The sequence below is a fragment of the Glandiceps talaboti genome, chromosome 11, assembly GCF_964340395.1.
Source record: "Glandiceps talaboti chromosome 11, keGlaTala1.1, whole genome shotgun sequence".
Lineage (NCBI taxonomy): Eukaryota > Metazoa > Hemichordata > Enteropneusta > Spengelidae > Glandiceps > Glandiceps talaboti.
The window spans coordinates 19,933,222-19,948,909 of record NC_135559.1 but is presented as its reverse complement, the minus strand read 5'-3'; the positions used below and the strand labels follow the sequence as shown (position 1 = coordinate 19,948,909).

The 15,688-nt window shown below is 35.5% G+C and overlaps 2 protein-coding genes across 2 annotated transcripts; one reads left to right on the top strand and one right to left on the bottom strand.

Moving 5' to 3' along the window:
* Positions 1-2,239: 2,239 nt before the first annotated feature.
* LOC144442134 (Golgi-associated kinase 1A-like) lies at positions 2,240-5,442 on the top strand. The gene is made up of 3 exons (XM_078131402.1): positions 2,240-3,088; positions 3,485-3,711; positions 5,238-5,442. Exons 1-3 carry the CDS (start codon positions 2,240-2,242, stop codon positions 5,440-5,442), a joined length of 1,281 nt encoding a protein of 426 aa, XP_077987528.1.
* Positions 5,443-8,661: 3,219 nt separating this feature from the next.
* Positions 8,662-14,723, bottom strand: LOC144442133 (putative ammonium transporter 3). The gene is made up of 6 exons (XM_078131401.1): positions 14,038-14,723; positions 12,760-12,831; positions 11,519-11,578; positions 11,095-11,171; positions 9,578-9,790; positions 8,662-9,326 (listed from the first exon to the last, which is right to left on the bottom strand). Exons 1-6 carry the CDS (start codon positions 14,721-14,723, stop codon positions 8,662-8,664), a joined length of 1,773 nt encoding a protein of 590 aa, XP_077987527.1.
* Positions 14,724-15,688: the final 965 nt, after the last annotated feature.

Below are 15,688 nucleotides of genomic sequence, written 5' to 3'. Positions count from 1 at the left end.
CTACATACTTCTTTGACAGTACAGACAGCAATCATGGCAACCAGAACAACCGAACAGTACGTAGTCCGTGATACAAAATTAGCAACTAATTGGTTGTTAAGCTGTGACAATGTGACAATTCCAGACAAAACGTCGACAACAGTGGACATCGACATGTCGATGTTTTTCCAAAAGCTGCCCGTCCGAAAACTGCGACAGTGAGTGTATTGACACGTTCACTCCAACTCCTATATAATGAAACCCCCCCCCCCCCAAATTGTGAAAAGAAACAAAACAAACCCCAAATGTAACTGTATATACACTCAGTCTATTCAGACAGTAACTGTTACGTTTTTGGTATTTGACTCACTATCTTGTCATAGGCTTTTAGCCTTCTTAGCTGTAATCGATATGATATGATAATGGCGTCCTTTCCTACACTGACAATAGGATATAAACAGTGTTCAGTTTTAGACCTTCCCCATGGAATCTTGACACTGTCAGCAAGAATCAACTTGAAAGCTTCATACAAATGTCACGAAGCTTAAATGAAACATGTGAGGTACAATCGCGTGTGTTAGGCTTCAACCTTAAAAGACTGTTTTAACATTTGCATTATTATATTGCTTTATGCCGTTTAACTTGTAAGAATATTCGAAAATTCAAATACAGTCGCCTATCACGTAGTACAACGCTCATATGCTTAGTGTTTAAGCAGGAAGAAACCAAAGTACCCGCCGAAACCCTGCATTGATCGAGAGTGTCAAACTGAGCATCATACTTCTTACACACAGATTTGGTAAATACGTTAACCAAATCCAGCCTACTCTTGGCAACTTCGAACCCTGGCCGCAGTCCTAAGAGGCACACGAGCTATCTGTTTGGCCACCGACAGCCTAAACGTCAGGAATAACATTTGTGGAAGTAATGGTTAGACCTAGGGGTCTCACCTTGAAGCTCTGAAGATTTTTGGATTCTTTTAAGGCAATTTTAGGGTTGTTCATAGCCTTTTAGGTAATAATTTTAAATATTCGAAAAAGTCATAATGCAAGTTTTGATATTATTTACATGACGTGTATAATAACTGGTATGGTAGTCTTGCTGCTAGACGTTCGGGCTTTCTTCCGATACGATAAGCTAACGAAGTTCGCAGTGAGGGCTTGCCCGAATGTCTTGCTAATGCCATTTTCAGACTTGACATTCCATTGAGATGACGTATGGGCGTTGGTTTGGCCATGTATGCATATATATATATATATATATGTTAATATATTCAATAACCCATGACCTATATAATAACAAACTACTAATTACTATGTCTTATCGGTTTATGGTAATTGTGCGTTTGATCAGTGTGTAGACATTGTCATTCACACATTTCAGTTAAGGTATTGGTGGTTATTTTTACAAGCCCTCCTTAATCTGAATATCCATGAACAAATTAGGTATTGTTCTCTGTTTGTGCTTGTCATCAATGTGGTTCTCTGATTGGCAGTTATTTATATCCCTGACCTGCGGAGATGACTTTTGCTAGACATCGGATGTTCCATCCTCGATAGCAATGTTCGTTCGTGTGTCATATTGTATTGGAAGGACACCCGAGGTCCAGCAGCTAGACTACTGGTATGGTGGGTGAAATCTGGGTGTAGTTTATCATCGTTTGTAGATGAATTAAATATGACTGTATGTAAGATCTAGAGTGACGAAGAAACACCACAGTTCAGACAGTCATGCAATTGTAGAAATAAATAATTCCATTACAATCCAAAACACAGTGAACCAATATTCAGAAATTTCAAAAGAGGATGACCTCTACTTCCAAAGTCGTAAACAGTACGAAACCACCCCACCACCCCCGCCCCGCCAAAGGAAATCACCGGTCTGTAATAATGTATTAAGAGTGATGTATGTCAGTCTAGACACAGAGAAAAAACTTGAGAAAAAACCCTTCATTTGGCCAGAAATATTCGTTTTTACGCTTGTAACAGGAGCAGAGACAACAATGAATTATTCAGTCTAACTGTTCTGTTCTAGAAATGGAAATATCATTTGAAGTGTATGTTTTCTGAATAAGTTTATAAAATATATTGATTTTGATTTTGCAGATGTTTACAAGGTAATATTCGTTGTGCATACCGTGTAGAAGCTATCTTTTAAATAAAACTGAACTTCAGAATTGTGGGTTCACCTTGATTATTGCTGCCGCCGTCTTTGATTCTCACCATTCGTCTGCTAGAGGGCAGTCATACTATTCACCGCCATGTTTTGGAAACTAGACAAAGTAAAATTGTCTGTTGTCTTCGTTACTGTTGTACTGGTCTTTGCTAGTCTTCAGAAATCTCTTCCGACTCTGAACTTGGGCACAACTAGGCCCGTACCTTCACTATGCACTCACCCGGGGGAGAAGTGTCTTCCGATACCAAAAGATGCTCTCCGCAATATCTCGGCTGAGCCTGTCTTTGTCGTCATAAAACCTATCGACGTTGGTGAAATGCCTCCTATAGATCTATTTATTGAAGATAGGGAATTCTTGGAGGATATTAAGAAATTAGAAGATTCGGATCTAAGACTGGGTCAATACTTACCGAATTGGTTTAGCTATAGTGATATTCTCAAGATGGAACTAATGTCACATCACAACATTTCGGATGTGCTCTCAATCCCTGGTCACCCTCGCGTTCGAAGAGTAATATTTAAGGATCATCCAATGAAAGACATATCGCATTTTGAAGACTGTACAACCCAGTGTGCTGTGCAGAAGAGCGTAAAAGATATCCACGAAGTGTTCTCTTTTCATTTAGACCGAGTTCTTGGGATAAACCGTTCAATGCCTGCAGTTACCAGGACTTTTAAAGGTGAACGTGGTGGCACATTCTCTGACGGTAAGGCTAGGGCAATCATCTGGTGGAACCCTAATATAAAACACTCTGGATCTTTAGAACCAGAACAGAATTCTATGTCGTTGAGGTGGACTGATTACCAAAATCAACTTGCACTTCGTTGCTATGCCAAAGACAACATGAAGGAATCAGCAATACATGATAATTGTACGGTAAAAGTTCGTCACATTGAATGGGGCAGGTTGGCATTTTATGACTTTCTCTTACAGGTAAGTTTGCTTTGAAGTGTCTTTTTAAAAAAATATTTTTTGTCCAACGTGTACCTACGTAAATGGACAAATTTATTTGTTCATGTGATATAATGATATATGTCTTGAATAAAGTAACGTCGACTACCTTGCACGTGGTCGATTTCAGACCAGCTGGTTTGATGTCAAAGCCATTCAATACCAATTTTTTGACATTGTGTCTCGGTATAAAATAAATATAATGGACTGAAAGAGTACTTTGTATATTTTCACCACGACATTTTGAAGGAAATGATGTGTATTGTTTTAATAGCAATCACAAAACCAACGTATTTGTTTCCAGGACTATCACCGTGACTGTCCAGTAACTCTCGAACCAATGAAAATACTGAACTTTCACTTTATTTTCTCTTATAGAATCACGATCGCAGCGATAGGAATTGTTGTGGCTATGACATCGACGAGGGAGAGTTGTGCTTTAAGAATGGAAACTACCTCAGATGCAAAAATATCACAAGGCAGTATTTGATACATATTTTCACAACCAAATATGACGACACTCGCTTAGTCTACATTGATAATGTTTTCAATCTGAACAGAAATAACGAACATCTGAATTACAGATTTCTAGAAGGAATTGACGAGTTAGTGTAAAAGTTTAACTTGCATCTTTCATGGGGATTTTCGCTTTTCATTCAAAGGAGAATTGTTTGTAGAGATAAACTTAAAGTTGAAAAGGCCACAAACAGTTTAGAATTCACTGTGTCAAAAACCATGACTGGCTACTTGAATCTGTATTTGACCAATAAACTGATTATTTCTTTCTTAACTTGACATGTTACATCTGTTGTGATGGTTAAACGTTAACTGGCCCAGAAACGGAAGAGGGTAACCCCGTCCTCCTCGCCCATCCCGTTGTCCCCCGGCCTTTTGCCCCTGGTTATTTTACCCTTCAGCACCTTCAGCAGAATCTAAAGTACTTTTTAGAAACTTTAAGTTTAGTTTTACTCGAAATAATTTCACAATTATCTGCCCGTTCATTCTTAATGTTACCTAAATAATAAATCATCAAGCTGAATTATAAAGGACAAAATACTTTTACTCAATAATACTTAACCCATGTAAATGATAATTCACACAGGTCTTTTATTGTTATAAAGACTTATAATGTTGTCACGACAACGGAAATTTTGTGTTCGATATCATGGAGACTGTAGCTCTAATTTTGGGGTGTCATTACATGACGGAAGTGATGTGTTCACAAATAAAAAGCATAACAAAATCAGTGCAGTGCCTTGTCCATTGGCTAAAGGAATCGCCGCTGACTGTGACAAGTTACTTTAAAATAAGGAACCATTCTATCTAATCGGTTTTGTTTCATAAGAATAGAACAATTTATCAGTGTGAAAGGAGACATATCGTGCTACAATGGCCTCTCTTAGAAATACGAACCGCAATGGTATGGGGGGGGGGGTGTAAATCGGAGTAAAATGGCAACACCTATTTACCGACAATTTACACCTAATTTGTTCTAATGTTCACCACGTCACGACAGTATTACAGTACTGGATTCAATAACCTCGAAGAATCATGATATATTCCTTTGAATTGAATGAACCGATGTGACAGTGATATCAATCCAGAGACTATAAGTCATTCTTATGTACATTCATGATCAATCAAGCTTGACGATGTGGACTGTGTTGATACTTGGATGTTAATACATCCATGGTTGATATAATATGGGGGAGGGGGGGGGGGCAAAATGAGCCGAGGGGCAAAAGGCCTGATGGGGTGGGGGGGGGGTGCAACGGGCCTAGCACCCCATATACTTGTTGTACGTGGTCATTATTGCAAAAATACAGTTTAAACACGTCTCAAATTTATGTGTAAACATGAATTACTGACCATTAGCCTAATGGCTCCAGGAGGGATAATCCATGGATTTTAAATGCAAATATGCCTAGCAACAACGGTTGTCAAACATGTGATCGCGGTCAAGCTTTCGCCGGCCGTGGCCATGCGCGATGTCATTGAGAACAATTGTGTTGCTAAGTGTTTGACACTTTCAGCTTGACCACCGTCACGCGGGATCTCATGAGATCTGCCGCGAGACGAAAAACGGCTTATATCACCAACATTGCTAATTCTACTTTTTATTCCGTTTCAGAATACCAGAATATCCTATATCAGTCCTTAAATCGGGAAAATTTCGCGAATTAATGTTGCAATCACTTTATTTGGACAAAATCTATTGGCAAGACCAAGGTGGACTGCCATTCATGGATAAGCTGATTGACATAATTGAAAAACGTGCACAGAAGTTGATTACATGTATAGAAGAGCGTGGTATTAGCCTGGTTCGAGACTATTAGATGTTTACAATCTGTTAATTAATTATTCAAAAATCAATGTATAAATATGATAACTAAGACGATCAAACCAAACCGAAACGTCTTAGTGTAATGAAACAATTACCCTCAATCCGTTCTTCAATGCAATGTTCTGTATATATATATATATATATATATATATATATATATATATATATATATATATATATATATATATATATATATATATATATATATATATATATATATATATATTTGGGTCAGAACCGTATGGTTCATGATATTATTTATATGTAGAACCTCAGTGTAAAGTTATATATATATATATATATATATATATATATATATATATATATATATATATATATATATATGTAGTTTTGTTATATATATATATAACAATACATATAACAAAGATAACTATAGGGATGAATAGGTCAATGGATTGAACTAGGGCCCACTCATTAATGTTACTCTATATTGTATAACCCTAGTTTTTGGTTATCGTATCAATATTTCTGTTGGCATTATGTTCTTATTTATTTTAAGGATAGTAAATGGGGTGGAACGAGATCAATGTTACTCTGAATTGTATAGTCTAAGTTTGGGCTACGGTTTATCAATATTTCTGTTGCAGCTTATGTTTTTATTGAAGCATGCCTGTCAGAATTCTTCTGAATCTCCTTCATCAGTCGTTTGATTCTTTCCCAAATAAATGTACGTTTGTGTGAATGGATTTTTGTGTTGTTTGTATGTTTATTTACAAAGTCCGTTATCTTTTTTGTGATGATATTGTTTGTCACTGTTTGTCCACGTCTCCTGTTTCTGGATAAAATGTAGACTTAACTTTTGACCCCTACTGTTTGAATTTTTGTAGAGTTTGTGCTTGTAATTTTTGTCCACAAGGGTACACATGTACCCATTACCCATCCTAGTTACCCACTTTTTCGACAACTAAGTTTCGCTGGGACTTCAAAAATCACAGATATAGAGCTAAATTAAAATTCATTATGTTCAAATGATACCAATAAGCAATCCTAACATTTGTTCTGTATGCATGGGTAAATGTATGTCTGTATGGGTATCTCTGTAAATTTGAATAATTTCATTTCAAAAACCATTACACCTGTTCGACTACATGTTCAGATTTCTTATTAGTAGAGCAGCAGAGGCAAGAAACAAAGGCCTAGTTTTCAAGATAGCGCAACCATAAAATTACCAGCATAATATATATATCAAACTCTTCGTCAGAATCTCAGGAATATGGACATCCATGATGACAGAGCCAGAAAGTATTACAAATTAAATTAGAGCACAATATGTAACATGGTGTAGAAAACTAAGATCAACATTTGTTGGGATAAAAAATACTATGTGTTGTGTTTGTGGATCATATTAAAGTTTTAATGTGTTTAGGTTGAACATGTATATGTTTTTGTGTGTGATGTGTATTAGGCGACACACAGGAACCATTACCCTACGGAACACGTCTACCAAATTTCGTTTGAATTGAGCCTGCCATTTTTCAGCAAATGGTGATACACACACAGACAAACACAGACACACAGAGACTTTTCACCCCTAATATATATCCTTCCTTACGGAAGGAAAAAAGGGTTTATCACCCCTCGCCAAATTCTTGTCAAAAAGAAAATCATGACGGACATAGATCAAATGCTAATGATGTGTCTCGTTGCCAGCTTGATTGACAGATGCTTCCGTAATGAAACTTCCTTTCCTCGGGGTCCATTTTCGGTAATTACTCGCGTATTGAAAAAGGATCCAAAATATAGCGTACCTTTGCTTTTAGCAAAGTACAACTTCGTTTGTTGCACCTATAAGGCATATTTACTGTGAGAATGTTACTCAAAAGATTAATACTCTAAGTCTGGAACGACACTTAGATTATTATACAAACTATTAAACCTGGCATTTTGCCGCGAGCTCTAAATACTTCAGTCTCATATTTACGAGATAGACTGAATGATACCTTCCATGATAACAACTTCCTCCTCGACGTCGGTGTGCATCTCCACCTGCGATAAATCTTTCACGAGATATATTGGTAATGTCGCAACATGTTACTTTATAACAAGAATAACTATCATCATTTTTCAAAACGCATGCTATAACAGTTACCAGAATGATAATTAATTAAACAACAACAACAACAACAACAACAACAACAACAACAATAATAATAATTATAATACAAATATCAAAAGTGAAGGAAAATCTTTATACAGGAAATAAAAAGACAGAAATTAATGCTAAAACACGAAAAAAAGAGAAACCACTATAAAAAGATCAGAACTGAGTCATGTACACACACACACACACGTACGTACATACATACATACATACATACATACATACATACATACATACATACAGGGTTCTCCCAAGCTTGAGAGTAGTCCCGGACGCTAATTAATATTCATGCATACATACATACATACATACATACATACATGCATACATACATACATGAGTGTATGTGCGTGCGTGCACATGCACACACACATACATACATACATACATACATACATACATACATACATACATACATACACACACACATATATATATATATCATATATATATATATGTATATATATATATATATATATATATATATATATATATATATATATATATATATATATATATATATATATATATATATATATCCATATATATTTGTATGTGGTAGTAAATGCACGAAGTTTCTGAGAAAGTTGTCACATTTGACATAATATAACGCACTTTAATTATTCATCATCTTACTCATAAAACTAGTGACAAAACAGCCATACTATTAGACTCATATTTCAATGTTATATACGAATTATGTTTAACTACTAGTACTACGTAACAAGTGGTTGGAATTTCAGTTGAAGTTTTCTCCTAAAGGTGACTAATAGATTATATTTAAAGATTTTATTAATTTTGTAACTAGTCTTAAAAAAAGATTTTACAAACGCTAGTCAAGAGCGGTAATAAGTATTGTATGTATGTATGTATGTATGTATGTATGTATGTATGTATGTATGTATGTATGTATGTATGTATGTATGTATGCATGCAAGCATGTATGTATGTATGTATGTATGTATGTATGTATGTATGTATGTATGTATGTATTTATGAGCGTGCATGCGTATGTGCACATTGAGAGAATATACGAACTTTGATTCGTAGGGAATTTTGTCGAAGAGGTGCATTCTACCTTAACATATTTTAGTATTTCATTTCTAGATCAACAGATAATATAGAGCCATCACCTACTCTGTCATGAGAATCAGTAGCGTTATTTGGGTCATTCTTATGTTGGGACGTCGACTCTGTTCCTCTGTTGCCTGAAAACGTAATTCTATCATCATCCATAAAACCTTCGTTACATAAGTTAATGAAAGAGGCAGCAGCTAAATCTTCCAAACAATTGTTATCCTTGCCGTTCACGATTTCGGTTGTCGTCGAATCTGTACAAATGTCTCTTAGTTCCGATGGTGAACTCAATTTCAGGCATTCATGCGTCCCTCTTCTTTTACCGTAAATGCTGAAGACATTCTGTTGTTCAGTGATCTCCCTTATCGCCCTCCTCTTTTTCCTCTGTTTGAATGTTACTCTTGATAATCTTCGGTGTGCCTTTTTAGATGAAAACACCTCATCGTTATTATCGATAATGTTACCATTCGGTGTATTAGGATAAGAAAACTTGGGTCGAAGCCCGTGTTCAACTATATCGGCCCCTAATAGTTCTTCACTAAGTGGTAAACGTAGTCCTATAGTCAAGTCAATCAACTTGAACACAATGAAGGACGATACTGACGTCCAGGATATGATTGCAACCACTGCTAACGTCTGTACAGCAAGCATGTAAGCACCACCTCCATAGATCAGACCTAGGAACAAGAACATTTTGTTTTAGAAATATTCAATGGGTATAACATGACCGTGGGGGGGGGAGAGAGAGAGAGAGAGAGAGAGAGAGAGAGAGAGAGAGAGAGAGAGAGAGAGAGAGAGAGAGAGAGAGAGGGGGGGGGGAAGGGAGGGTTCCGCACAGAGCGAGGACAGAGAGAGAGACACACACAGAGAGACATAAGGAAAGACGACAGACAGAGACACAGCAACGAGAGAAAGTAAATAAACAAACCAGTTCCTTCGATACCATGTCCGTAAGAATCCTTTTCGATAAAGAATCCAACAGCTAACATTCCCCATATAGCTGCTAGAAAGTGAACAGGTACCACACCGACTGGATCATCAATTTTTAATGCATCCATCATCTCTGCGCCAAGGCAAGATATAATGCCCGCAATGATGCCAATAACCAGTCCTGCCCAGGGGCTTGTAAGGGCACATATGGCTGCAATATAATATAGACCAGATTTAAACTGAATGCCTCCCGTAAGGGAATCACTAATTATGCAAATAACTCAATGACATAAAAAAAAAGTATGGTAACAGGCTTTGTTTTTGGACAAGCGTGCTTTCTTAGGTTAATGTATATGCCAAATTATACGGAATTTGAAGAGTGCATGATACTGCTTAATTACTGAATATCGTTCATTATTCAAAATACTCATTAAAGGTAAAAGTTGTAGCAACAAACTTCATAGGTACCATGATATATATATATGTATCATATTATACGAAACTTGAAGCTTGCATTTTCAAGATACATCCTAGTTACCTAAAATCATTAATTATTCAAATTTTTCATTAAAACTGTAAGCTATCTTAACAAATTTTATAGGACGTACCTGCTTAGTTGTGGTTAACATTATGTACTGAATTATATTGAAATTGAAGTGTGTATTGTTAAGATATAGCCTAATTACCGAAAATCATTAAGTATGCAAATTATTCATTAACACTGTAAGGTACATCAATAAAATTGATAGGACACATGTGTTTTCTTATGGTTAACGTATGTACTAAATTATGTTGAATTTGAAGTATGCATTCTTAAGATATAGTCTAATTACCAAAAATAATTAATTATGCAAATTATTCATTAACACTTTAAGGTACATCAAAAATTTTATAGGACAAATGTATGTTGCTATGTTTAACGAATATTCTAAATTATATTGAAATTGAAGTATGTAGTCTTAAGAGTGTAATTAGTTGATTTCATTAATATGCAAATTTCTCTAATTAAACATTAACAGATCTGGCTCAAAGCCTGATCAGGTCTAGCTATTACCCTAAAGATTATATATTCCAAATTTTATTACAATTGAGCAAGCCGAATTTTAGAAAATGATGACACAGACACACACACACACACACACACGGACAGACAGACAGACAGACAGACAGACAGACAGACAGACGGACGGACAGACAGACAGACAGACAGACTGACACAAACAGACAGACATTCCCATTTTAATACCTCCCGTACCCTTACGGGAGGTAAAAACCAATGTCGTCCGCTTTGGCAAAATGCATTTTTAAAACCATGCTGCAGAATGACTTGGTGAGACCAGACCATTACCATGCTGGGTGATACAATGCTAGGTGTCTGAATACTTTGGTATAAAAGTGAATCTCTTCCTTAAAAAACCATGTTCATGGTTCCAGGAGTGAGAAATATATGTTTGCATGTATAGCTTATAATAATCACAAAACAGTTGCATTTATAGGTAGACTATAGCAATTCACCTGTCACTCCGACCAGAGCACCAAGTATACCGTTGACCAAGTAACCAATGTCAAACTTGCGTTTTTTCATCAAGTAGCTGAAAGACACGTGTTGAAAGGAAACCTGTTACATCATTTTAATTAGCTAATTAGTGCCTAATTAAGACTTGAGTGCATATGATTTAATGCACTAGTAACGATAATATGGTTCTGATCAATAGGTTTCAATTAACCTAATCGAGTCGAAACAATTTGAGTGAAACAACTTGAAGATAAAGTCTTGCAAAACTACACACAACAATGTCAAAGTGATTACCTCTATCATCACAATACTCTCCTTGTTTCAACAAATCTGCTGGTGGTGGATATATAGTCTCAGACCACTATTAGATATATGAAATGGTAAAAATAGTTTTATTCGTAGAGATTGTATCGTTACATTTACCTCAGTAATATTGCAACAGCGCCACCTCCAACCGATGCGTTGATAGTTGTTACGGCCGATCTGAAAAATAAATAAATATCATATTTTATATATATATATATATATATATATATATATATATATATATATATATATATATATATATATATATATATATATATATATATATATATATATAATACAAATATACATGATATATTATTATATAAAGACAAGAAATGCAACTGTACTGATAAAACAATCGATATGAATGAACTATACCTCCTGTTTGCTGTGTAATTATTTTTATTGAGGTCGAGTTTTCTGGACCTTTAATATATTACGATTGATAGCTGTATCCAAGGTAACAAAAATAGCATAGGGTTAATGTTGAAAAATACGGAAACAAGATCTAGACGCTCAAACGTCACACTTGAAGATTAGACAGAGAGCTAATATCAACATCACAACTTTGAAAGTTTAGCCTAAATAATGACTAAGATAACCTTAATCCTAAGGTTGCAAATCAGATTTGAGTTTTCAAGTTCACGGCCTGAACTGTAATATTAAAATCTTCCAACAATTGCAAGTAAATGTACGAAAGTCCTTATTTTGGCCCTCGGGACACGCTATTTAGTCTAATTGGTAATTAATGAAACGTACATTAATTAATTATTTAAGAGAAATGAAAGTGATTTCCGTTTATAGAAAGCTGTATTTTGGACAATTGATATTCTCATGGGAATAAAACAACCTCTTACCATATCATGTACAGAATGGGGCTGAACATAATAAGATTACAAAGTGTTAGCACAAATCTTGCAGCTTTTATTATTATGTTATCAACATATTATCACACCAGAGTCTTAGACAATCTTTAAGTCGCTGTCATATGTAATTGCCATGTTCTCGTCTCAAGTTGTTCTAAAAGGTGTTTGCATGTGGCGTACCAATTTGAAAGACAAATTTAAGATATAACCTATTGGAATATATCGGGGGAGGGGGCTTTCTAGTACCCCGCGCGCAGTCTGCTTGTCCGCATATATCATCAACATTTCTTGAGCTATTGACTGGATTTTTGTCAGAGTTGTAATGAAACTAGTCTATAGGATTTGACAAATGTTTGCTTTAAATCAATGCATATTAATTAGTGTAATTTGCATATCCAATAGTCTGTTTTCACGGTATAATCAATATCACAAGGTTATTTTGAGCAAATTTACCAGTTACGATATACATCAGTCAATAAAAGTCACGATTACCTGGATGCCAAGATCCATTTACCCCCGGTGATTCCATACGAACTTCCGCAATTGAATCCGAGCCATCCCCACCTAAATCAGATATAAGAGAAAACAATTGACACATCTATTGATTTGTAATGTAACAGCAGAAACAACGTACACTAGAATAAATTAAATTTGTGATGAGAAGTAAAGGGTCTGTTACAACTGATAACGTAGTAAACAAACGATAACGTATTAACTCGGCAATGTAGAAAATATTTACCGATAACATAGCAAAACAAGCGATAATGTATCAAATGACCTTGACTAATAACATTTTCTAACCGATAACGTAGTAAAAATCTACCGATAACGTAATATTTTCTCTAACCGATAATGTAGGACTATACCGATAACGTATCGGTTGTTACGTATTCAGTTGTAACAGAGCCGTGATTATTCTTAAGTGAATGTTATCACCAAAGATTGCATTCCACTGTGTGGGAATACTGGTGTATAATGTACTAAATTTGATAGTTGTAAAAGTGATATTGCGCCCTTAGTATGATCATAACAATAAGACTGACCACTTTCGTAAAAAGGAAAGCTGCACAATACAAACGTAACTGTTCAAGTACATATTTATGATTTTTAAGAGTCAAATACCCCTTTAAGTCCCGGTATCCACATGTATCGTGTAAATGACTTGCGCGCGATTTTACCAAAAACATTGTCCAGAGAATCTAAATGCCATTTTCAATTAGTTAAACGTAATGTGTTTAATCTCAAATTTATGTTTTGCAGAAAAAGAATTGTCAGATATAATATATCAGAAAAGTGTCACAAATGTCAAATTGAACCAAATTATTATAATATTGGATTCTCTCATTCATGAACACAACCAACACTGTATTTTATGTGCATCAGGTTCATCTAAAATTTATGAAGTACTACTATTGAGTTCCTACTACTACTAACTTATTAATTTAAATGGCATTAGCCTAATTAAACGCTTTGAAGAATTCTAATGAAAAGTATAGATACAGGGTACTTATTCACGCACAATGTAGAACAAATAACCAAGGTACGTATGAAATACAACAGACTTTTACCATCACGGAAAATGTAACAGCTCTCTATATTTTCAGGAGTTTTCGCAGTTTACGACGAACATTCAGCGGTGATCAGGGGTTTCACTTTCTCCCCTATTTCAGACTTTAGTTCGATTTTCGCAAATTTTAACAGTATTTGTGGAAGTTTGTCAAAAGATGAATACATTTGTTTAATTATCGATCATTTCAGTCAGCACCTTACCACAACATAAACATGCCAAGGAGAACGTTTGTTGGGTTTCCCATGCTGAAATCTTGACCCTTCTCAAAACGCCGATGTCTTGGTCCGAGAATTAATGTGGCGACTAATCCAGTTGTACCCCCAACAAGATGAACGGCTCCCGATCCTGCGATATCAATGACACGCAGTTTGTTCAACCACCCGTTGCTACCCCAAATCCAGTGACAAGGAAAACTGTAAATGAATGTATTCAGGAACGAAAATACAATATAGGCTTCGAGTTTTGTACGTTCAGCCATTGCACCACTAACGATTGTCGTAGCCGTTGTAGCAAAGGAAGCTTGGAAGAAGTAATCCGAAAATAAGGACCCTACGTATTTATCGGTTGCATCAACGAAAAAGTTACCAACACCGCAGAACGGGTTGCTGTGTTTATCGGACCCAAAGCCAATGCCATAACCAAGGGCCCAATACGACATTCCACCAAATATCACATCTATGGCATTTTTAACCATAATATTGGCTTCATTTTTGGACGACACAGATCCTGACTCCAGGAGTCCAAAGCCTGACTGCATCGTGAAAATGATGAAAGCGCATGCTAATATCCAAGTAGCGTCATCTCGCAAGATGTGATGTTCGCCATGATCGTGTTCTGTACTACTTTCTTCGGTAATGTTCAGAAGATTTGACGTAGACACATTCATTGCAGTGCACAAATAAATTGTACGATTTCACCACCTTGTGAAAGCTGTAGCTACTTGCTTCGTGAACGGATTTCAAATGTGAAATCACTTTGCCCATCTTCTCGTCCAATGTAACAACCTTTATGTAAATGATTTGTATTGTTACATAATACTTATTGATAATTAAGTAGATCACATATATTTACATGACACATTGCACTGACGGGCGTTATTTCTAACTAATATCAGTGCAATTCCAATTATTGAGAAATATGACAAATTGCAGAATTGTGCTAGATTAATAATTACAAGATATTCACTACACAGGTCGAAAATAGAGACATGACTAAATATAACATAGAAAATTGAAAGTCAATTTATATTAATAACTAATTGATGAGTCCTGTCCAATGGCCATTATGGGCTTCACATGATGCACTGCCTATATTTAGCACACAGTATTCATATATTCATGACCATCACATCTTTTGCTTTGTTTCTACAACCAAACCAGAGTGACTATAGTGTTACAATTAGGCAGCATGATGTATTTTACATCTCACAAATAGTATGTTTTGTTGCAATTTACATAAAAGAAAAACAAATAAAGACACTGATAGCGTGCAAACATATAATATGATACATTTTTTGTCAGTGTGAACACAAATCAACATCATTGTTGGGTGACACATAAGAAGATTCAAACATAAATATTTCATTTGTGTTCACTCTGATATAAACATTTATGTAACGTTTCGTATACGAGCGCACTATCTAATGTGTAACAAAAAATATTGTGCCCAAAATTGAAACTTTATAGTCTCTCCGGTTTGGTAGTATTTTTCCCCAATGTTAGAAGAATTACGAACTATCAGTTACACAGTTAGAAAGGTAGCAGGTAATATGTTCTTTGCATTCAAACATGACAGAAAGAAGGCTAAATTAAGAAATTAATTGAATGTAATAATGATAATAATAAATGGTTT